General features: G+C 40.3%; 1 protein-coding gene and 1 non-coding gene across 10 annotated transcripts in view; one reads left to right on the top strand and one right to left on the bottom strand.

The window, feature by feature from the left end:
- Window positions 1–24,270, top strand: part of ADAMTSL3 (ADAMTS like 3) — a 411,249-nt gene that overhangs the window by 165,325 nt on the left and 221,654 nt on the right. For all 9 annotated transcript variants that reach the window (XR_013395882.1, XR_013395881.1, XR_013395880.1 and 6 more), the window contains exon 6: window positions 16,100–16,336. Coding sequence is in view for 6 of the 9 variants with exons in the window: in XM_015142900.3 (XP_014998386.3) it covers window positions 16,100–16,336 (237 nt within the window). In the remaining 3 variants the exon portion in view is untranslated. The remainder of the gene's footprint in view (window positions 1–16,099; window positions 16,337–24,270) is intronic.
- LOC114679751 (U6 spliceosomal RNA) lies at window positions 18,913–19,019 on the bottom strand. Its single transcript, XR_003731864.1, has one exon. It is a non-coding gene; the product is annotated as a U6 spliceosomal RNA (small nuclear RNA).

Below are 24,270 nucleotides of genomic sequence, written 5' to 3'. Positions count from 1 at the left end.
ACCAGATGGATTTACAGCTGAATTCTACCAGAGGTACAAGGAGGAGTTGGTACCATTCCTTCTGAAACTATTCCAATCAATAGAAAAAGAGGGAATCCTCCCTAACTCATTTTATGAGGCCAACATCATCCTGATACCAAAGCCTGGCAGACACACAACAAAAAAAGGAGAATTTTAGACCAATATCCCTGATGAACATCGATGCAAAAATCCTCAATAAAATACTGGCAAACCGGATTCAGCAACACATCAACAAGCTTATCCACCATGATCAAGTGGGCTTCATCCCTGGGATGCAAGGCTGGTTCAACATTCGCAAATCAATAAACATAATCCAGCATATAAACAGAACCAAAGACAAGAACCACATGATTATCTCAATAGATGCAGAAAAGGCTTTTGACAAAATTCAACAGCCCTTCATGCTAAAAACGCTCAATAAATTCGGTATTGATGGAACATACCTCAAAATAATAAGAGCTATTTATGACAAACCCACAGCCAATATCATACTGAATGGGCAAAAACTGGAAAAATTCCCTTTGAAAACTGGCACAAGACAGGGATGCCCTCTCTCACCACTCCTATTCAACATAGTGTTGGAAGTTCTGGCTAGGGCAATTAGGCAAGAGAAAGAAATCAAGGGTATTCAGTTAGGAAAAGAAATCAAATTGTCCCTGTTTGCAGATGACATGATTGTATATTTAGAAAACCCCATTGTCTCAGCCCAAAATCTCCTTAAGCTGATAAGCAACTTCAGCAAAGTCTCAGGATACAAAATTAATGTGCAAAAATCACAAGCATTCTTATACACCAGTAACAGACAAACAGAGAGCCAAATCAGGAATGAACTTCCATTCACAATTGCTTCAAAGAGAATCAAATACCTAGGAATCCAACTTACAAGGGATGTAAAGGACCTCTTCAAGGAGAACTACAAACCACTGCTCAGTGAAATAAAAGAAGACACAAACAAATGGAAGAACATACCATGCTCATGGAGAGGAAGAATCAATATCGTGAAAATGGCCATACTGCCAAAGGTAATTTATAGATTCAATGCCATCCCCATCAAGCTACCAATGAGTTTCTTCACAGAATTGGAAAAAACTGCTTTAAAATTCATATGGAACCAAAAAAGAGCCCGCATCTCCAAGACAATCCTAAGACAAAAGAACAAAGCTGGAGGCATCACGCTACCTGACTTCAAACTATACTACAAGGCTACAGTAACCAAAACAGCATGGTACTGGTACCAAAACAGAGATATAGACCAATGGAACAGAACAGAGTCCTCAGAAAAAATACCACACATCTACAGACATCTGATCTTTGACAAACCTGAGAGAAACAAGAAATGGGGAAAGGATTCCCTATTTAATAAATGGTGCTGGGAAAATTGGCTAGCCATAAGTAGAAAGCTGAAACTGGATCCTTTCCTTACTCCTTATACGAAAATTAATTCAAGATGGATTAGAGACTTAAATGTTAGACCTAATACCATAAAAATCCTAGAGGAAAACCTAGGTAGTACCATTCAGGACATAGGCATGGGCAAAGACTTCATGTCTAAAACACCAAAAGCAACAGCAGCAAAAGCCAAAATTGACAAATGGGATCTCATTAAACTAAAGAGCTTCTGCACAGCAAAAGAAACTACCATCAGAGTGAACAGGCAACCTACAGAATGGGAGAAAATTTTTGCAATCTACTCATCTGACAAAGGGCTAATATCCAGAACCTACAAAGAACTCAAACAAATTTACAAGAAAAAAACAAACAACCCCATCAAAAAGTGGGCAAAGGATATGAACAGACATTTCTCAAAAGAAGACATTCACACAGCCAACAGACACATGAAAAAATGCTCATCATCACTGGCCATCAGAGAAATGCAAATCAAAACCACAATGAGATACCATCTCACACCAGTTAGAATGGCGATCATTAAATAGTCAGGAAACAACAGGTGCTGGAGAGGATGTGGAGAAATAGGAACACTTTTACACTGTTGGTGGGATTGTAAACTTGTTCAACCATTATGGAAAACAGTATGGCGATTCCTCAAGGATCTAGAACTAGATGTACCATATGACCCAGCCATCCCATTACTGGGTATATACTCAAAGGATTATAAATTATGCTACTATAAAGACACATGCACACATATGTTTATTGCAGCACTATTCACAATAGAAAAGACTTGGAATCAACCTAAATGTCCATCAGTGACAGATTGGATTAAGAAAATGTGGCACATATACACCATGGAATACTATGCAGCCATAAAAAAGGATGAGTTTGTGTCCTTTGTAGGGACATGGATGCAGCTGGAAACCATCATTCTTAGCAAACTATCACAAGAACAGAAAACCAAACACCGCATGTTCTCACTCATAGGTGGGAACTGAACAATGAGATCACTTGGACTCAGGAAGGGGAACATCACACACCGGGGCCTATCATGGGGAGGGGGGAGGGGGGAGGGATTGCATTGGGAGTTGTACCTGATGTAAATGACGAGTTGATGGGTGCAGCACACCAACATGGCACAAGTATACATATGTAACAAACCTGCACGTTATGCACATGTACCCTACAACTTAAAGTATAATAATAATAAATAAATTTAAAAAATTAAAAAAAAAAAAAGATATTTTGCCCACCACAATGGGATAGCTAAAGTTTTCTTTGGTCTGACAATTTCCTTGTAGTCTTTCAAGAACAAATTTCAAAACAGTATGATTTCCAGCAATAATTTGTGAAACTATTTAGAAGATTCATTTTAAACCCCAGATCAAGGTGTTACATTTTGGGATCTCATTCTAGAGTTTCTCTCTGTGTGTATCACTCTGCTGTAGCTAATTCCAAAAAGTAACCTATTATCAACACAAGTATTAGAGTATTATGCTGCACAGTACAGACATAAAATGTAATCTACTAAAATTAGTGCACATTAGGTGCAATGGTTAGTACTTTGGTGTACTTGAGTGAAGATATAATGCCCCTGAAGCTCTGTGGGCCTTGGGGGTTACCTGTGGTCTCTAATTTATGGTCCCTCTGGGAGAATGCAGCAGAAATCTTTCTAGGCTGGTAAGAAATAGGTGCTTGGGGTAGGGTAGGAAGGAGGTGGAGAAGCAAATGCTGCCCTTTCTAGTTCTCAGAGTTGGAATCCTTAGAGAGTCCTAAGAGAGGTTTCATAAGAATATAGCATCAGTTGCTACGCTTGTCATTGCAAACTCAGAATTTCCAACAAAATTCCTTATTTGCGAAATAAAGGAAAGTTGTGGCAGTGGAAGTGTCCAGAGCATCACTTTGTCTCCATGTGCCACAGTATCTGTAGCTGTGCATGCCCAAACTGTGTTGCAAACCAGAGATACATAAATGCAGCCCCAGCTTCAGTATTGATAATCTATAAGAGTCCATTCCTATACAGGAGAGATTATACAAGTATATTCCTGAATATACTATGGAAACATTGCAAACGTGTTGAGTGCCATAAGTGGATGTAACCACAGTGAACTTGGAGTATGCATATGGCTACATCTTTTTTTCCCATATAATTATTTGAGCTGCTTCCTGCTTTATTAACTGGGGGCTCAAAACATCCACCTCACCATCATCCACTCTAAAGAGCAGGAGTGGGGACCACTCTGCAACCCACCCCACCTCAAGTGGAGAGAGGACCAAGTTCTGATGAGCATACCCCTGCTGTTACTTCTCACTGCCTTCTCACTGCCATTCAATGCCTTACTGAAGACTGGCTACACTAGTTCAGTGGTTAGTGGATTTCATTTTACCTGGAAATGGGGATGGTCATTCACTCTTTTGAAGGAAGTTGCCTTTAGTGATTCTAAGATGAGGAGCTCTTTTGAGGGAGACTTGCCCCCTGATTCAAACATGCCTACATCTATACGTCCAGTACCGTAAAAGCCCTGTATTAAGGGATGGCAGGGTCTTTTCAGTCCCATCCAAGAGATGTCATCATCAATGGCCAAACTCAGTCTCTATCGGAGAAGTCTGCTATATGGAGAAGGAGGTGTTTCTGTCAGTGAGCCTTGGAGATCTAACACTGTATCATATTCCAGAGATTGCTAAAAGTTCTGTTTCTCCATGGGAATATCTGAAGGCTCAGACTCTCAGCCTTAGGACCATGGGCTATTGTCTATATGTGTTGACTTCCTCATACTTAACCCAAATAATAATAATAGCTCATACTTATTAAGTACTTCCTGAATGCTAGGCATTATTCTAAGTGCCATTTCATGAATAAATTAATGTAATCCTCACACTAACCCTGGGAAGTAAGTGCTGTTTTTATTTCCACATTTACAGAGGAGATTTAAATAACCTGCCCAAGGTCACAGAACTGAATTTAACCTCAGACAGTCAGGTTTCAGAAAGTGCACTCTTAACCACTCTACTACACTATACATGGGTATGGAAAGGCTGTAAGCTTTGTCATATAATAAAATGATGCTGCAGACAGCAGTAGCTAAAGCATGGTAGCTTTTAGTAACACATGAGCACAAGAATTGCTGTGGTATTGGAGGGACATTATACTTCCAGACACCATTGTAGAAAATCTAACTCTGGAACAGTAGGGCAGACCTTCTACATAATCTTAGTTGGCAAGGGCCAGAGATCAGGGAAAAGCAGGGAATTAACTGAAAGAGACACAACTGAAGGGAGTCAGAGAAAGGAAATCCTCCATGGCTATTGGTTTTCTACTACTCCAGCAGCCTGGGGTGGATCCCTAGCATAGGGATGGATCCGGCTTAACGAGGACAGACTCTGACAGTCGCATTTCAGAATTCTGCCCACCTCAGCAGAAGATGCTAAAGAAAAAAAATTCAGGCACTCAAGAAAAGATCAAATGTTCTTTTGTTATGAAGTCTAGTTGTAACAGGGACATGCATTCACAGCACATAGATGAAGATGAAGAAATTCTACTCCTGGTGTGCAGGAGATCATGCCTCAAATGGCAGGAGCAGAAGGCATACCCAGGCCACAAAGACCACACCACCCTCCTGGAGAATTCAGACTTTGGTTCAGTGGCTTTCCTCGGGTTCACTCTGTCGGGAGATGGAGATTTGGGCTTTGGGCCTGAAAGAATATGGAACAGAACATGTCTGGGTACAGTCCCTTGGCTCCCGGGTGACTGCTGTCTTCAGACATAACCCACTGATCAGCACTTAGCATATATCCTTATAGCCAGAACTGGCCCCTGAGCCCTAGATAAAGAATTATCTTTATCAGGGGTATTTTGGAGCAAATGGAGAATTTCTAAGAGAAGTCATGGATGTCAGCAGGGAGATCTAATACCTGAATTCACTGATGAGTCATTTTTTTTTTTTTAATACCAGGGTTTATAGGATTAAAGGCAATGCTGGAAGAGGTAAAGGGAAAATAATTTTAAGATAAGTATATCATAATTTGGTAAGGATATTTTTGTAGCATGAACACATTTTTATATGAGCACAGAGGGAGGCCTGGTATACTTGCAGAAGGGGCTCCCAGGGCTCCTTCCTGACTTTACAGAAGGGACATTTGATGTGACCCTTGAAGGATCCCTCATATTATGGATCCTATGAATGGCTAGAATCTGACAATTTTTCATTCAGTATTTCTCTTGGAGGTGTTCTTTTCTTTTCCTTGTCATCACTCCTACTCTGGGCAAAAGTCACCCCATCTCACGTCTGTCTCCAGACCTCCAGACCATCTTACGATTATACTGTTCCTAAAATGCCATCTTTTATATTTTAGTCCCCTCCGTGGATCCTTAATGCTTTCAAATCTCCTCGCTTGCATTCAAGGATCTTCTTGTCTTCAGATAAGATCTATCTCTTATTTAAACTCCCAGCTTTCACCCTTTCTGGACAAGGCTGCATACTGCTCCATATAGATAACGAATTTATTTCTGCTGTTTCTCTTTTGTTATGTTGCTTCCCGAATCTTCTCCTGTTTACATCACACCATCCTTTAAATTCATCTGAGATTTCACTTTTCCACAATTCCTTGTTTGCCAATTCTAGTTTGCAGTGGCCACCAACAATTTATTTTTATGCTAGAAATGCAGTCATTTGTTATATAAAATAATCACAAAACTCAGCTCATAGTACAACTTGGATATGAAGTTAAAATAAAATTTTAAAATTTGCTTGTAGCAACAATATTATTTCTCCTGAGTCTCTACTTGCTGGTTATTGGGAGAGAGGACTGGGGAGGGGAATTGCTTAAATGTCTGATCCACATGAAAGCTTGGTCCAGTCCTATTATATAAATAATCTCGTAGATAATGGCCTGTCTCTCTTGCATAAAAATACTCAGTTTATTAGATAATCTTTCATTCCTGGCTTCTCTACAGAAGTTGCTCCCGTGTTTTACATATCCTCATGGTTTCAGGAGGGGAAGGAGAACTTGTTTTCAAGATGGTTTGGGAAATGGGTGCCTTTTGTCATTTGTTGGCTGTGGCAGCCTTCTTCTTTTCCTTTCTCTTCCCTTCTCCTCCTCTCCATCCTCCTCTTCTCTATTCCTCCTATCCTTCTTCTCTTCTTTCTTCTTTTCTGAGCTTCCCAGACTGGCTACCCTCACTGACTGACACTTCCTTTTATTACCTCTATCAGGTTAGAGTCAAGTCTTGCTGATATGGAATCTATTCTTATTAACTTCATCTAATCAATTGTACAGTTTAACTCTTGGATAACAATTCTACATCCTTCATTGCATTCCCACTTTAAGTCTACAAATGCCAGTGATAACACTTGTTCGGTGTGTTTCATGCATATAGAAGCTACATCTCCAATAAGATAACAAGCTCATTGAATGACAGTGGTGGTTTATGTTTTTGTTTTGTGTTCTCCCTAGCATGTGACCTAGGGCAAAGCTCATTAAGTATATTTCATAAATAAATGTTGTCTTCAATTTAACTGAAATGAAAAAAATGCTTCTCAGGGAAAGGAAAGCAGAAGAATGTTTGGCATTTTGCTCCCTAAATGTCAAATAAACTGTTTAAGACACAAGAATCCCTAGCTTGTCTTGAGCCGGGATGTGGGACCTAGCTGATCCAGATTAGGCAAGCTTAGTGTTGACACTGGAAGAATGTGAAGTGAATGAAAGCATTTAATGTAAGCAGTCAGTGTCCCCCATGTGTACTAGAAAGCAGTATTCTATAATAGAGTGCTTATTACTTTGAGAATCAGTCTTGGCTCTGTCATATCCTAGTGTGTGTCTTTGGACTAGTGGCTAAAAACTTTCTACGTCACAGTTTTTTTTTTTGTATTTTTGTATTTTTTTTTTATTATTATACTTTTAAGTTCTAGGGTACATGTGCACAACATGCAGGTTTGTTACATATGTATACATGTGCCATGTTGTGTGCTGTACCCATTAACTCGTCGTTTACATTAGGTATATCTCCTAATGCTATCCCTCCCCCCTAACCCCTCCCCACAATAGGCCCCGGTAAGTGATGTTCCCCTTCCTGTGTCCAAGTGATCTCATTGTTCAATTCCCACCTATGAGTGAGAACATGTGGTGTTTGGTTTTCTGTTCTTGTGATAGTTTGCTGAGAATGATGGTTCCCAGCTGCATCCATGTCCCTACAAAGGACACAAACTCATCCTTTTTTATGGCTTCATAGTATTCCATGGTATATATGTGCCACATTTTCTTAATCCAGTCTGTCACTGGTGGACATTTGGGTTGATTCCAAGTCTTTGCTATTGTGAATAGTGCTGCAGTAAACATACGTGTGCATGTGTCTTTATAGCAGCATGATTTATAATCCTTTGGGTATATACCCAGTAATGGAATGGCTGGATCAAATGGTATTTCTAGTTCTAGATCCTTGAGGAATTGCCACACTGTTTTCCACAATGGTTGAACTAGTTTACAGTCCCACCAATGGTGTAAAAGTGTTCCTATTTCTCCTCATCCTCTCCAGCACCTGTTGTTTCCTGATTTTTTAATGATTGCCATTCTAACTGGTGTGAGATGGTATCTCATTGTGGTTTTGATTTGTATTTCTCTGATGGCGAGTGATGATGAGCATTTTTTCACGTGTCTGTTGGCTGTATGAATGTCTTCTTTTGAGACGTGTCTGTTCATATCCTTTGCCCACTTTTTGATGGGGTTGTTTGTTTTTTTCTTGTAAATTTGTTTGAGTTCTTTGTAGGTTCTGGATATTAGCCCTTTGTCAGATGAGTAGATTGCAAGAATTTTCTCCCATTCTGTAGGTTGCCTGTTCACTCTGACAGTAGTTTCTTTTGCTATGCAGAAGCTGTTTAGTTTAATTAGATCCCATTTGTCAATTTTTGTTTTTGTTGCCGTTGCTTTTGGTGTTTTAGACATGAAGTCCTTGCCCATGCCTATGTCCTGAATGGTATTACCTAGGTTTTCTTCTAGGGTTTTTATGGTTTTAGGTCTAACATTTAAGTCTCTACTCCGTCTTGAATTAATTTTTGTATAAGGAGTAAGGAAAGGATCCAGTTTCAACTTTCTATTTATGGCTAGCCAATTTTCCCAGCACCATTTATTAAATAGGGAATCCTTTCCCCATTTCTTGTTTTTGACAGGTTTGTCAAAGATCAGATGGCTGTACATGTGTGGTATTATTTCTGAAGGCTCTGTTCTGTTCCTTTGGTCTATATCTCTGTTTTGGTACCAGTACCATGCTGTTTTGGTTACTGTAGCCTTGTAGTATAGTTTGAAGTCAGGTAGCGTGATGCCTCTAGCTTTGTTCTTTTGACTTAGGATTGTCTTGGCAATGCAGGGTCTTTCTTGGTTCCATATGAACTTTAAAGCATTTTTTCCCAATTCTGTGAAGAAAGTCATTGGTAGCTTGATGCGGATGGCATTGAATCTATAAATTACCTTGGGCAGTATGGACATTTTCACAATATTGATTCTTCCTATCCATGAGCATGGTATGTTCTTCCATTTGTTTGTGTCCTCTTTTATTTCACTGAGCAGTGGTTTGTAGTTCTCCTTGAAGAGGTCCTTTACATCCCTTGTAAGTTGGATTCCTAGGTATTTTATTCTCTTTGAAGCTATTGTGAATGGGAGTTCATTCATGATTTGGCTCTCTGTCTGTCTGTTACTGGTGTATAAGAATGCTTGTGATTTTTGCACATTGATTTTATCCTGAGACTTTGCTGAAGTTTCTTATGAGCTTAAGGAGATTTTGGGCTGAGATGATGGGTTTTCCTAAATGTACAATCATGTAATCTGCAAACAGGGACAATTTGACTTCCTCTTTTCCTAACGGAATACCCTTTATTTCTCTCTCTTGCCTGATTTCCCTAGCCAGAACTTCCAACACTATGTTGAATAGGAGTGGTGAGAGAGGGCATCCCTGTCTTGTGCCAGTTTTCAAAGGGAATTTTTCCAGTTTTTGCCCATTCAGTATGATATTGGCTGTGGGTTTGTCATAAATATCTCTTATTATTTTGAGATACGTTCCATCAATGCTGAATTCATTGAGAGTTTTTAGGATGAAGAGCTGTTGAGTTTTGTCAAAGGCCTTTTCTGCATCTATTGAGATAATCATGTGGTTTTTGTCTTTAGTTCTTTTTATATGCTGGATTACGTTTATTGATTTGCGTATGTTGAACCAGCCTTGCATCCCAGGGATAAAGCCCACTTGATCATGGTGGATAAGCTTTTTCATGTGCTGCTGGATTCGGTTTGCCAGTATTTTATTGAGGATTTTTGCATCAGTGTTCATCAGGGATATTGGTCTAAAATTCTCCTTTTTTTGTTGTGTGTCTGCCAGGCTTTGGTATCAGGATGATGTTGGCCTCATAAAATGAGTTACGGAAGATTCCCTCTTTTTCTATTGATTGGAATAGTTTCAGAAGGAATGGTACCAGCTCCTCCTTGTACCTCTGGTAGAATTCGGCTGTGAATCCGTCTGGTCCTGGACATTTTTTGGTTGGTAGGCTATTAATTATTGCCTCAATTTCAGAGCCTGCTATTGGTCTCTTCAGGGATTCAACTTCTTCCTGGTTTCATCTTGGGAGAGTATAAGTGTCCAAGAAATTATCCATTTCTTCTGGGTTTTCTAGTTTATTTGCGTAGCAGTGGTTATAGTATTCTCCGATCGTAGTTTGTATTTCTGTGGGGTCGGTGGTGATATCCCCTTTATCATTTTTTATTGTGTCAATTTATTCTTGTCTGTTAGTCTTGCTAGTTGTCTATCAATTTCGTTGATCTTTTCAAGAAACCGGCTCCTGGATTCATTGATTTTTTGGAGGGTTTTTTGTGTCTCTATCTCCTTCAGTTCTGCTCTGATCTTAGTTATTTCTTGCCTTCTGCTAGCTTTTTCATATGTTTGCTCTTGCTTCTCTAGTTCTTTTAATTGCGACATTAGAGTGTCAATTTTAGATCATTCCTGCTTTCTCTTGTGGGCATTTACTGCTATAAATTTCCCTCTACACACTGCTTTAAATGTGTCCCAGAGATTCTGGTATGTTGTATCTTTGTTCTCATTGGTTTCAAAGAACATCTTTATTTCTACCTTCATTTCGTTATGTACCTGGTAGTCATTCAGGAGCAGGTTGTTCAGTTTCCATGTAGTTGAGCGATTTTGATTGAGTTTCTTAGTCCTGAGCTCTAGTTTGATTGCACTGTGGTCTGAGAGACAGTTTGTTATAATTTCTGTTCTTGTACATTTGCTGAGGAGTGCTTTACTTCCAACTATGTGGTCAATTTTGGAATAAGTGCGATGTGGTGCTGAGAAGAATGTATATTCTGTTGATTTGGAGTGGAGAGTTCCGTAGATGTCTATTAGGTCCACTTGGTGCAGAGTTGAGTTCAATTCCTGGATATCCTTGTTAACTTTCTGACTTGTTGATTTGTCTAATGTTGACAGTGGGGTGTTAAAGTTTCCCGTTATTATTGTATGGGAGTCTAAGTCTCTTTGTAAGTGTCTAAGGACTTACTTTATGAATCTGCATGCTCTGGTATTGGGTGCATAGATATTTAGGATAGTTAGCTCTTCCTGATGAATTAATCCCTTTACCATTATGTAATGGCCTTCTTTGTCTCTTTTGATCTTTGATGGTTTAAAGTCTATTTTATCAGAGACTAGGATTGCAACCCCTGCTTTTTTTTTGTTTTCCATTTGCTTGGTAGATCTTCCTCCATCCCTTTATTTTTAGCCTATGTGTGTCTCTGCATGTGAGATGGGTCTCCTGAATACAGCAAACTGATGGATCTTGACTCTTTATCCAGTTTGCCAGTCTGTGTCTTTTAATTGGAGCATTTAGTCCATTTACATTTAAGGTTAATATTGTTATGTGTGAACTTGATCCTGTCATTATGATATTAGCTAGTTATTTTACTCGTTAGTTGATGCAGTTTCTTCCTGGCCTCGATGGTCTTTACATTTTGGTATGTTTTTGCTATGGCTGGTACCGGTTGTTCCTTTCCTTGTTTAGTGTTTCCTTCAGGATCTCTTGTAGGGCAGGCCTGGTGGTGACAAAATCTCTAAGCATTTGCTTGTCTGTAAAGGATTTTATTTCTCCTTCACTTATGAAACTTAGTTTGGCTGGATATGAAATTCTGGGTTGAAAATTCTTTTCTTTAAGAATGTTGAATATTGGCCCCCACTCTCTTCTGGCTTGTAGAGTTTCTGCTGAGAGATCTGCTGTTAGTGTGATGGGCTTCCCTTTGTGGGTGACCCGACCTTTCTCTGTGACTGCCCTTAACATTTTTTCCTTCATTTCAACTTTGGTAAATATGACAATTATGTGTCTTAGAGTTGCTCTTCTCAAGGTGTATCTTTGTGGCGTTCTCTGTATTTCCTGAATTTGAATGTTGCCCTGCCCTACTAGGTTGGGGAAGTTCTCCTGGATGATATCCTGCAGAGTGTTTTCCAACTTGGTTCCATTTTCCCCATCACTTTCAGGCACACCAATCAGATGTAGATTTGGTCTTTTCACATAATCCCATACTTCTTGGAGGCTTTGTTCATTTCTTTTTACTCTTTTTTCTCTGCATTTCTCATCTTGTTTCATTTCATTCATTTGATCTTCAATCACTGATAATCTTTCTTCCAGTTGATCGAGTCTGTTACTGAAGCTTGTGCATTTGTGACGTAGTTCTCGTGTCATGGTTTTCATCTCTATCAGTTCTTTTATGGTCTTCTCTGCACTGATTATTCTAGTTATCCATTCATCCATTATTTTTTCAAGGTTTTTAGTTTCTTTGCACTGGTTACGTAGTTCCTCCTTTAGCTCTGAGAAGTTTGATCAACTGAAACCTTCTTCTCTCAACTCGTGAAAGTCATTCTCCATCCAGCTTTGTTCCCTGGGAGATGCGCTCTTATTTTTTCAATTTCCAGCTTTTCTGCACTGCTTTTTCCCCATATTTGTGGTTTTATCTGCCTTTGGCCTTGATGATGGTGACGTACTGATGGGGTTTTGGTGTGGGTGTCCTTTCTGTTTGTTAGTTTTCCTTCTAACAGTTAGGACCCTCAGCTGCAGGTCTGTTGGAGTTTGCTTGAGGTCCATTCCAGACCCTGTTTGCCTGGGTATCAGCAACAGAGGCTGCAGAAGATAGAATATTGCTGAACAGCAAGTGTTGCTATCTGATTCTTGCTTTGGAAGCTTTGTCTCAGGGTGTACCCAGCCGTGAGAGGTGTGATGTGTCGGTCTGCACCTCAGTTGAAAATGCAGAAATCACCTGTCTTCTGTGTCACTCACGCTGGGAGCTGGAGGCTGGAGCTGTTCCTGTTTGGCTATCTTGGGCGCCACCCCTCCTAGGTCACAGTTTTCTCTATTTATAGAGTGAAGGTAATAATCCTGACCTACCTAGTTCAAAGGGTGGTGGTGAAAAGAGAATGTCAGTGATTACCCCTGGGAAACTAGAAAGCATGATCTGGATATCAGGCTGCCTTAATCAGATAGCATCATATGCTAAGAACAGAAGTCTACTTACATTAGCTCAGGATAAAGGGGATTCACTGGATGGATATATGGGTTTTTAAGGGAATTTAAGCATAAGCAGGCCTTGAGGGCCTGGAGCCAGAAATCAGAAAATGAGGAACACTGGTTACTTATTCCTATTTAAATGCATAGTTTACTATCTTTCCTCCTCCTTTCTTATCGAATTCATTCTTCTTTGCTGTGGGAACTGGCTTGCTTTGCTTCAACATGAATCTTATAAAAGAAATGGCGAGTCCAGCCCTAGATTGATATGAGTTCTTAACTCTCTTGGCTCCAGCTCTTTTGTTGCAATTTCAAATTCCTGGGAAAGATTGACCTGGTGTGTACCAGATGTTTGCCTCTGGATAGTCAGCTGTGGCCAAGGGGGCTGGTCACATGTACAAATCTGGCCACCCTACGGCTGACATTCTAACGTGTCTTCCGCTAATTAGCTCTTGTTAATTTTGTGAAACTTCATTGGTTTATGGAATTTAAGGGAGTTGAGAGTTAGCTAGCCGGCCCGTTCAGTCCCTAGAGAATGTTGCCATTGAGCCTAATGCAGAGAAGTTGCTTGCATCCTGCTCTCTTAGACACTTTCCTTTGGTTGGTTTCGAAGAGTGAGATATAGAGAAAACTAGCCATGGCTGGAGGAAGAGGAGGTGATGTAATTTTGTAATTGATGATCCTTCCTATGGCCAGATGGAGGATACAGTCCTCATTTCAACAGAGAAAAGTCATCTGGCCTGGCATGGTGGTTCATGCCTGTAATCCCAGCACTTTGGGAGGCTGAGGCAGGCAGATTGCCTGAGCCCAGGAGTTTGAGACCAGCATGGGCAACATGACAAAACTGTCTCTACAAAAAATTAGCTGGGTGTAGTGGCGCATGCCTGTAGTCCCAGCTGCCTGGGAGACTGAGATGGGAGGATCACCTGAGCTCTGGAGGTCGAGGCTGCAGTGAGCTGTGATCATGCCATTGTGCTCCATCCTGGGTGACAGAGTAAGACACTGAGTAAAGAAAAAGTCATCCAGTTTTAGTCTTCTTCAGTTTGACTTGCTTCTATTAGTGTAACCTTGTTTAATTTTGCTAAGAAAACAAAAATGTGGATGCAATATAGGATTTTGGAATGTTTCACAGCAAAATAATACAACTAATCTCAGAAGAATGTTTGTTAATTATATTCTATTTATTCCCTATCTACTTCCAAAAAGGATTTAAGGAAGTTTATAAAGGCCCAAAGTGTAAACAATAAAATACAAAAGTCAAGTAGCAAAAAGAGGAAAATTGTATTTAAAAATCCTGGCTGATAATTTATCAATATCTATTTGTGAAAAAAAATAAAGCTAGATTTCTAACTTAAATGATTCATCTAAATAAATTCCAAATATAACAAATAGTTAAATATGACTGCTAATCTATAAAGGAACTAGGAAAATACATTTAAGTATTTATCTGTTCTCAGAGCAGAGTGGGAAAGCATTTCTAAGCCAATTAATAAGGAAAGAAACCTTAAGGGGAAATATTAATAGAGCTGACTACATGAAAATGTAAAACTTTTTGACTTTACAAAGTACTAAAAACAAAATGAAATGGGGAAAATATTTCCAACAGAAATGACGAAGAGTTGATAATTTCTCTATGAAGTTTAATAGTTTCATCTGATGAAAATAATAAAAAGACAAAAATGCCAATGGATAAAGGATATAAAACAAGAAATTTTTGTAGAATTAATACAAAAATTTGAAGAATTAACACATGAAAAGATATTAAACAATAAAAAGAAAATGCAAGCTGGGCATGGTGGCTCACACCTCTAATCCCAACACTTTGGGAGGCTGAGGTGGGTGAATCACTTGAGGTCAGGAGTTTGAGACCAGCCTGGCTAACATGGTGAAAACCCATCTCTATTAAAAATGCAAAAACAAATTAGCCAGCCATGGTGGCAGAAGCCTGTAATCCCAGCCACTCGAGAGGCTGAGATAGGAGAATCTCTTGAACCTGGGAGGTCCAGCCTAGGTGACAAAGCAAGACTCTATCTCAAAAAGAAAATGCAAATGAAAACAATGAAGTATTTCTGATTGGGAAAAAAAACTAGAAAATTATAGTGGAGGGCAATTTTGCAATATTTTGAATAGTCTATAAAATGTGTATAACCTTGGATGCAGAAATTTAATTCCAGAAAGAGTTCCTTGGTAAATAATCAAGATTTGTGTGAAGATTTAGATACAAAAGATCTATGTTATCTATTCTTCTGTTGAGTAGAAACTATTTTCCAAAGTTTTTAGAATGAATATTTATTACTTTCATAATAAAAATATAAAATTATGGTGTGTGTGAGTTTGGTTTCTTTTTTTTCTTTTCTTTCTTTTTTTTTTTTTTTTTTTTTTTTTTTTGCGACAGAGTCTTGCTCTGTCACTCAGGCTGGAGTGCAGTGGCACAATCTTGGCTCACTGCAACCTCCACCTCCCAGGTTCAAGCAGTCTCCTGCCTCAGCCTCGTGAGTAGCTGGGACTATAGGCAAGCGCCACCACACCCAGCTAATTCTTGTATTTTTTGTAGAGACAGGGTTTCACTGTTTTGGCCAAGCTGTTCTGGAACTCCTGACCTCCAGTGATCCGCCCGCTTCAGCCACCCAAAGTGCTGGGATTACAGACGTAAGCCACCGTGCCTGGTGGCTATATTGCTTTTTTGTATCTGTTTTCTTTAATTATGAAGTTTGACATATCAAAAGTAGATTTTTGATGAATAAAGTAACACTTTTCTCAACTAGTATCTTGCTGTGGAAATTCTGGTGGGCGGAATCAATAATTTGGTAAAAAGATCAATGAGTCATCAATATTTGTACAAACACTTTTTATTATGAGAGCAACTTAAGGCATTTACTTAGAATTTATTTGCTTTTGTTGTAGACAGAATTTGAACAAGCTATGTTTTCTGCCATCCATCCTACAGCCAGTTGAAGGCAGGTACTTGGTACCAGTGAAGATATGGGAGGGAGCCTGACAGGGGAGGAAAGACAGATGAATTAAAAACAACAATGACAGGGAATTAGGTGACTCCCAGATAGAGGCAAGTGGGGTGTGGTCTCATGAGATTCTGGTTAACTTATTTCACCTTCTGTTGGCCTCTCTTACTGGGTGATGTGCATGTGGCCTTTTCCCTCTGTCCCCAGGACTGCCCTCCAGATACAGAAGATTTCAGAGCCCAGCAGTGCTCAGCCTACAATGATGTCCAGTATCAGGGGCGTTATTATGAATGGCTTCCACGATATAATGATCCTGCTGCGCCGTGTGCACTCAAGTGTCATGCACGAGGACAAAACTTGGTGGTGGAGCTGGCACCTAAGGTACTGGATGGAACTCGTTGCAACACGGACTCCTTGGACATGTGTATCAGTGGCATCTGTCAGGTAAGCACACTTTCCTCCGGAGCCCCTGCTTCAGGGATGTGCTACGCCTACTGTCAATAAACAGAACCCTTTTCTTCTGTACTTTTATTCATGCAGATGAAAATATTGCTATTGGCCATGTACAGTGGCTTATACCTGTAATCCCAGTTTTGTATTTTTGTACACCAAATACAAATTATATTTGTATCCCAATTTTGTATTTTTAGTACAGATGAGGTTTCATCATGTTGACCAGGCTGATCTTGTACTCCTGACCTCAGGTGATTCGCCTGCCTCAGCCTCTCAAAGTGCTGGGATTACAGGCATGAGCCACCGCCCCTGGCTATAGATTAGTGATTCTCTAACTTGAACATGCATCAGAGTCACCTGGAGGGCTTGTGATAACAGAATGTTGTGCTCATCCCCCAGAGTTTGTGATTCAGTAGGTAAGGGATGGGGCCCAAAGATCTGCATTTCTAACAAGTTCCCTGGAGATACTGAAGCTGTGGGTCTGGGGAATATACTTTGAGAACCACTGTTTTGGAAGAGTAATACTGGAGAGTCTCTTATTAAATTAAGCTTTCTTATTAAAATTAATTCATTGTTTTGGATCTTTGGGAATAATGATTTATTTACTGAAAAACTAACATGAATGCATTCCAGCAGATTTTTCAGAGTGGTCTCTGCAGAGCTATGACAAGTGTGACTGGGATAAACCTCAGTGGCTTGTAATGAGTGTAAGGATTCAAGACACTTTCGGCCAGGTGTGGTGGCTCACCCTGTAATCCCAGCACTTTGGGAGGCCAAGGTGGGTGGATCACTTGAGGTCAGGAGATCAAGACCAGCCTGGCAACATGGTGAAACCCCATCTCCACTAAAAATACAAAAATTAGCTGGATGTGATGGTGTGTGCCTGTAATCTGAGCTACTAGGGAGGCTGAGGCTGGAGAATCACTTGAACCCAGGAGGTGGAGGTTGCAGTGAGCCAGGATCATGCCACTGCATTCCAGCCTGGGTGACAGAGCAAGACTGTCTCAAAAAGAAAAAAAAATTAAAAAGACACTATGACAGGTTGTGAGGCAGGGATGGCAGGGAAATTATAGGATTCTGCATCTATTCTTTTGACTTCTGAAAAATGTTTTTTAAAAATAATGAATGTGTCTAGTATTTCACCTACTCTGTTGTGCTCATAACAAAAACAATAGTAACAACAGCAGACAAGCAACGTGACCACCTACTAAGTGTGAAGCACTACCAGGAGTTTCAGACTTAAAGTGCTCAAAGGTGAACCTTCATCCTGCTTTTCAAACTAGCTTCAACTTTGTTCATCCCTTTATCTAAAAAATGGCTTCTAGTTGCTCATCCCAAAACTTTGACATCATTCTGCCTTTATTTCAACCCACACATTTGATCCATTGCCACGTCCTGTCAATTTTCCCTCCAAAGATTACTTTTAATTTAGCACATCTTGCCATCTTTACTGCCTTTCTTGTAGCCTAAGTCCTTATTAGCTAATCTAAATCGCATTAACAGCTTTCTATTCTGTTCTCCCAGCTCCCACTATGATTCCCTCCAGTGTGTTATTCACACAGCAGCCAAAGTGATTATGTTAAAAGGCAATCAGAGCTTGTCATTCTTGCATTCCCCAAAGCCCCTCAATGGCTTGTCCTTGCATTAATGATGAAATTGAGGATTCTTGTCAGTCTCCTTTAGGCTCTTCCGGCACTATCCACCTCCCTGCCCTTTTAAAACAGACTCAATTTCTTTCTTTCTTTCTCTCTTTTTTTTTAAGAGACGGGGTCTCACCCTGTCACCCAGGCTGTAATACAGCAACATGATCATGCCTCATTGCAGATTCATCCTCCTGGGCTCAAGCAATCCTCCTGCCTCAGCCTCCTATGTAGCTGGGACTGTAGGCATGTGCCATCATGCTCAGCCAATTTTTTGTTTGTTTGATTTCTGTAGAGATGGGGTTCTCACTATGTTGCTCAGGCTGGCCTTGAACCTCCCAAAATACTGGCATAACAGGCATGAGCCACCATACCTGGCCTGACTCAATTTTTAGAGCAATTTTAGATTCACAGCAAAATTTAGTGGAAGGTGGAATTTTCCCATAGGACCCCCCTGCTTCCTTATATGCACCGCCACCCCTGCTATCAACATTCCCCACTAAAGTGATACAGTTATTACATTCGATGAACCTACGTCGACACATCATAATCACCCAAAGTTCATAGTTTACATTAGGTCTCACTCTTGGTGTTGTAAATTCTATGAGTTTGGACAAATGTATAATGACATGTGTCCACTATTATAGTATAATGCAGAGTAGTTTCACTGACCTAAAAATCCTCCATGCTTTTCTCTTTCATCCCTCTCTCCTCGTTAACTCCTGGCAACCGTGGATCTTTTTACTGTCTCCATAGTTTTGCCTTTTCCGGAATGCCATAGAGTTGGAATCATATAGTATGGAGCCTTTTCGGATTGGCTTCTTTCATGTGGTAATATATTACACATTTCAGTTTCCTCAGTGTCTTTTCATGACTTGATAGCTCATTTCTTTTTTTTTTCATTTAAAACATTTAAGAGAAAAAATTAAATTAATGGAATGTTTCACAAATTTTCATGTCCTCCTGGCACAGGGGGCATGCTAATCATCTCTGTATCATTCCAATTTTAGTATATGTGCTGCCGAAGCGAGCACAGTAGCTCATTTCCTTTTAACACTGAATAATATTCCATCGTCTGGATGTACTGCAGTTTATTTATCCATTCACCTACTGAAGGACACTTTGGTTGCTTTCTACTTTTGGCAAAAGGTCAAAGCTTACCATGTAATTCTTCCATTTTATAAACAGTCTATTGTTGCCCTTTACTGCCATCAGTTAAGTTTTGGGCTCTTTGACCAACTGATAATAGTAATCCTTCTCAGTGGGATTATGCTTTTGTTTTCCGAGTTCTTGACCATGATCATGCATTGCTTTTATAATTAAAATGAATAGTTATTAAAAGTAATTTAGGTTGGGTGCATTGGCTTCTGCCTATAATCACAAGACTTTGGGAGGCCAAGAGAGGAGGATTCCTTGAGCCTAGGAGTTCGAGACCAGCCTGGGCAACATGGGGAAACCTTGTTTCTACAAAACCTTTTTAACAATTAGCTGGGTGTGGTGGCCCAAGCCTATGGTCCTAGCTACTTGCTACTCAGGAACCTGAGGCAAGAGACTGGCTTGAGTCCAGGTGGTCGAGGCTGCACTGAGCTATGATTGCACTACTGTACTCCAGCCTATGATAGGGCGAGATCCTGTTTCTAAAAAATAAAAATAAAAATATAAATAAATAAAAGAAATTTAGTCTGGGCTCAAGGAGTGCACTCTGGATAAGGTGATGTTTGGACAGTGAGGTTTTGAAAATTTGAGTAAACGTTAGATAAACCAAGGTGAGGAAGAATGACAAGCAGAAGGGACAGGAATGTAACAGCAGGTACAGATGTGTTTAAGGGTCCAGGAGTACATTCTGGAGAGTTGAGGTGAGAATACCCACGGAATAGTGCTAGGAGATGAGGCTACCAGTGGAGGTGGAAACCAATTGTTAACTTATTCTGAAAGTTGAGAGAGGAGCTGTTTCATAATTTTATAAAGAATTTCAGCTTGTCTTTAGAAAGGTCATTTCAGTGGCAAAGTGGCAGGTTATTTGCAGAGGACAGGGATCTAGCCAAACAATAGAAAGTCAAGTATGGGATAATAAGAACTTAAAATAAGGCAAGAGGTAGAATGAATTCAGTGGAGACAAATTCTAAAGGTTAAGGATGCATTTTTTTTTTTGAGACAGGGTCTTGCTCTGTTGTCCAGGCTGTTGTGTAATGGTGTGGTTACAGCTCAGTACAGCCTTGAGCTCCTGGGCTCAAGTAATCCTCCCAACTTAGTCTGCACTCTACCCCCAAGTAGCTGGGACTACAGGAATGTTCCACCATGCTAGGATAATTTTTATTTTTTGAATTTTTTGTAGAGATCAGGTGTAACTTTGTTGCCCAGACTGATCTCCAACTCCTGACTTCGAGCAACCTTCCTATCTTGGCCCCCCACAATACTGGGGTTATAGACGTGAGCCACTGAACCTGGCCCTGGAAACAGATCTTTTAGGACTGAATGTTTGGTTGGATATGGGGAGCGAGAAAATGATATCTAGATTTCTGATATCATGATTTAACTAGATAGATAGTGAGACCATTCATCAAGACAAAATATTGGGTTAGAACCAGGGGCATGGGGCAAAGGTGATGAGCTAGATGTGCCTGTGAATATTAAGTTGATATATGAATTTAGAGCTTAGGAGAGAAATCTAGACTAGAAATATAGATCTAGGGCTGTCACATGGTTAAATCTAATCATCTAATGTCCTTGGGGACTGAGTAAGAAGGACAGGTTGTACTCTCAAGTACAGTGTCCTGGTGCCCATGATTGACGGGACAAGCACAGGGAGAGATGCCCCTGATGGGGCATTAATTTAATTTAATAATTTATTTGTGGAAGCATCACTCTAATCTCTGCCTTCATCTGCACCTCACCTCCTCTTGTCTATCTCTATGTTTTCCCCTCCTTTCATAAGGACACCTTCATATGATTTCATCTCAACATCCTTAATTACATTTGCAAAGATATTTTTCCAAATATGGTTACATTCACAGGTTCTAGGTGCCATGTCTTTTTTTGGGCAGAGTGCACAATTCAACCTACTACACATAGTAAGGAAGGAATAGGCTGAAATGAGTAGGGATGGTGAGCATAAATCCATCTTTCAAAAAGTATGAATCAGAAGAATAGAGGGAAAGATACAACTATAGCCAGAGGGGGATGTCAGGTCCAGGAAGAATGTCTTCAAGATCAGAGATACTTGGAAAAGCACTGGAGCAGATACAGTTTTTAGGGTACCTGAAGCATATATAATTAGAAGGGCCCTCTTTATTTATTAATTTTTGCGACAAGGTCTCTGTCACCCAGACTGGAGTACAGTGGTGCTATCATGGCTCATTGCAGCCTCAACCTCCTGGGCTCAAGTGATTCTCCCATCTCAACGTCCTGAGTAGCTGGGACCACAGGTGTGCCACCACTGGCTAATTTATGGCAGATTCTTACATAGAAATCCTTCCCAGTTGCAGTCCAGCTTCCCCTCCCCAACTCAAACATTTCAATTCTCAGCAACTCTCAGCATTTGTGGGAGCCCAGACTGGGAACAGCAGGTAGGCAAGACAGAGGGAAAAGGAGAGAGTGGTTGACTGTGAAACTTAAGCTTCATTAACTTCATGGTAAATCCATGAATGAACAAGTATATATGTTGCCAGGCCCTTGGGTGAGTGGAGTATTGACTGAGAGGTAGAAATATACAACTAATGCAGTGAAGTTCCTGGGCTCTTCAAAGGAGTTGATAACAGAAACAAAGGAGACAGATTGCCCATGGACAAGGAGGAGGGACACCTCTTCCCTTGAGGCAGGTAGGAAGAGTGAAATATGGGCCACTGATCAGTTTGTATGGGAATGGACAGGAGGGTGAGATATTGTTTGATGGCCTCAATTGAGTGAAATATGAAGCAAAGGCATCTAATCAGAATGAGGGGGCAGGATTTTGAGGAGGAATGAGAAATTTGAAGATGCTCTGAAGAAAATGGAGATGACAAAATATGGTTAGAGAACCCTATGCAGCTAGAGGGAGTAGAAAACCATTGCCTTTAGCACAGTTGGTGTGTGAAGCTAAGGTCGCTTTGACTTTGGGTCAAGGTCATGGACCTACTTGGTGGCTTCCTGTGATGAATAGCTGTGATCAGGACTGTGTAGACTTCAGATTTAGAGAGAACTGCATTCGGATTCAATTTCTACAACTAATTAGCTGAAGACCACTTGGCAACTCCCTTACCATCTTTGAGCCTTGGCCTTTTCATCAGGTAAAAAGGAGATATTATCCTCCTTGTAGGTTCCTGTTTTAAATTCATTTTTCCACAAACCAGCATTCCAAGTGCCCAGCACAATAGCTGATGCACAGGAGGCCTGCAGTCAACATGAGCTCCCCTTCCCACGTTTACCCTTCTGCTCACTGCTCACCATCCCCTGTTCTTATTAATGGTCTAAGTCCAGTTGCATAGTTGGCTCCAGGAGTTTCTAGGGTTTAAAGGGGCTTGCAGAATAAAGGTGGTTTCAGTATGAATTAGTCCATTTTAAGTGAGTGCTTCTCATCACTTTTTTTGTGATTCTAATGAGTAAGCCAGTTCTTTGGGTGATGAGGAGTGATACCCTGGTCGCTGAAAGCTGGATGCTCTTTTGGCTAGGTGATTTGAATTTAATAATTATATGTACTTCCTAAGAAGTGACTCAGACACTTCTTGGTTGAATTCAGTATCTTTCCTTCAACAGGATAATGTTCACATAAATTTCCTTTCTTGTGCCACGTGGCCCTGGGCATCAGTTAGGCAGATTAAGTGTCTGGTGAGCACCTACTTCATGCTTCCTGGTGATTCTTTCTGCTTGCCTCAGGATCACTGATGTGAGCCATAATGACTACTTGGCATAGACTACACGTAAGTCTTGTAAATGTCTGTATAGTTTTCTCATTTAAATGAACATGTCACAATGCTCTTGGGAACAACTTTCCATTAGCCTGAGCACAACAGACAGCCTGAGACAGCAGTGCTCACTGGATGAAATTTGCTTCTGCTTTGGAGGTCTGATTTTTATTAGAGGCATGACCTGGTTGGTACCAGCTCTGCAGACCAAATCTGATTTGTCATTCATGTTTATTGAATTCCCTGATAACTGTGCAGATGAAGAAACCACTTAGAATTTAGAATAAAAATAAAAATAATAGCAACTAACACTGGGTGCTTAGCCCAGGTATCAGGCATTGTGGAAGCCCTTTACTATTAGCTCATCATAATCCTATCAAGTAGGTACAGTATTTATTCCCTGCTTTGTTGATAAGGAAACTGGAAATTGAAGAGGCTAAGTAAATTGCCCAAGTTGTAGGGTATCTTAGTCAGTTTGGGCAGCTATCACTAGCTGCCATAGATTGGGTGGCATATTAACAACAGAAATTTATTTTTTACAGTTCTAGAGGCTGGGAAGTCAAAAATCAAAGTGCTGGCAGATTCAGTGTCTGGTGAGGGTCTGCTTCCTGCCTCCTGGTTCGTGGAAGCTGTGTGCTTACATGGCAGAAGGGATGAGGGAGGTATCCAGGGTATCTTTTATAATGGTACTAATCCTATTTGTGAGGGCTCCACCCTCATCACCTAATCACCCCCACAATGTTTCACCTCCTAATACCATCACCTTGAGGGTTAGGTCTCTGCATATGAATTTGGGTGCAGACACAAACATTCAGTCTATTTCTATTGCACATAGCTAGGAAGTGGTAGAGCTGGAATTTGAACCCAGGGAACCTAATTTCAGAAACCAATGTCTTAATTATTGGACTATACTGATCATACTTTTTGTATTGATACAAGTGTAGCTGAAGTTTGTAACTGAAAATGATGTATAATTCGGTAAAGAACAGTCAGTTCAAGAGATGATTCATGCTTAGATGGCTTAGTACAGAGATTAAAAGTCAAATGTCTACACACTGCCCCAGAGAGAAACTGCTCAGATGTAGTCACGTTGGGTGGTGACTGGTGGTGAACTGGAGGATACATGCTCATTGTGAAGGGGGCAACTATGTATAAACATGTTGGAAGTTTTGTTTTGTTTTTGTTTTTGTCAAGAGAAGCCGGAAAACTGGATTTTAATGTGAAACTTCTAATTTTAAAAACCATCTTCTTGTTAATAACCGTGCTTTATCCATTAATGGTTATAGTCCTGTATAGTATAGGCTGGATTTTCCTGCAGTAACGAACAACCCCCAAAGCTCAGTAGCTTAAAACAATTAAAGGTTACTTCTTGCTGATACCACTTGCCCAACAGCGGTTGACAGGA

The sequence above is a fragment of the Macaca mulatta genome, chromosome 7 (genome assembly GCF_049350105.2).
Source record: "Macaca mulatta isolate MMU2019108-1 chromosome 7, T2T-MMU8v2.0, whole genome shotgun sequence".
NCBI classification, from domain to species: domain Eukaryota; kingdom Metazoa; phylum Chordata; class Mammalia; order Primates; family Cercopithecidae; genus Macaca; species Macaca mulatta.
Note: the sequence above shows the minus strand (reverse complement) of the source record. Positions and strands in the feature narration are given on the sequence as shown.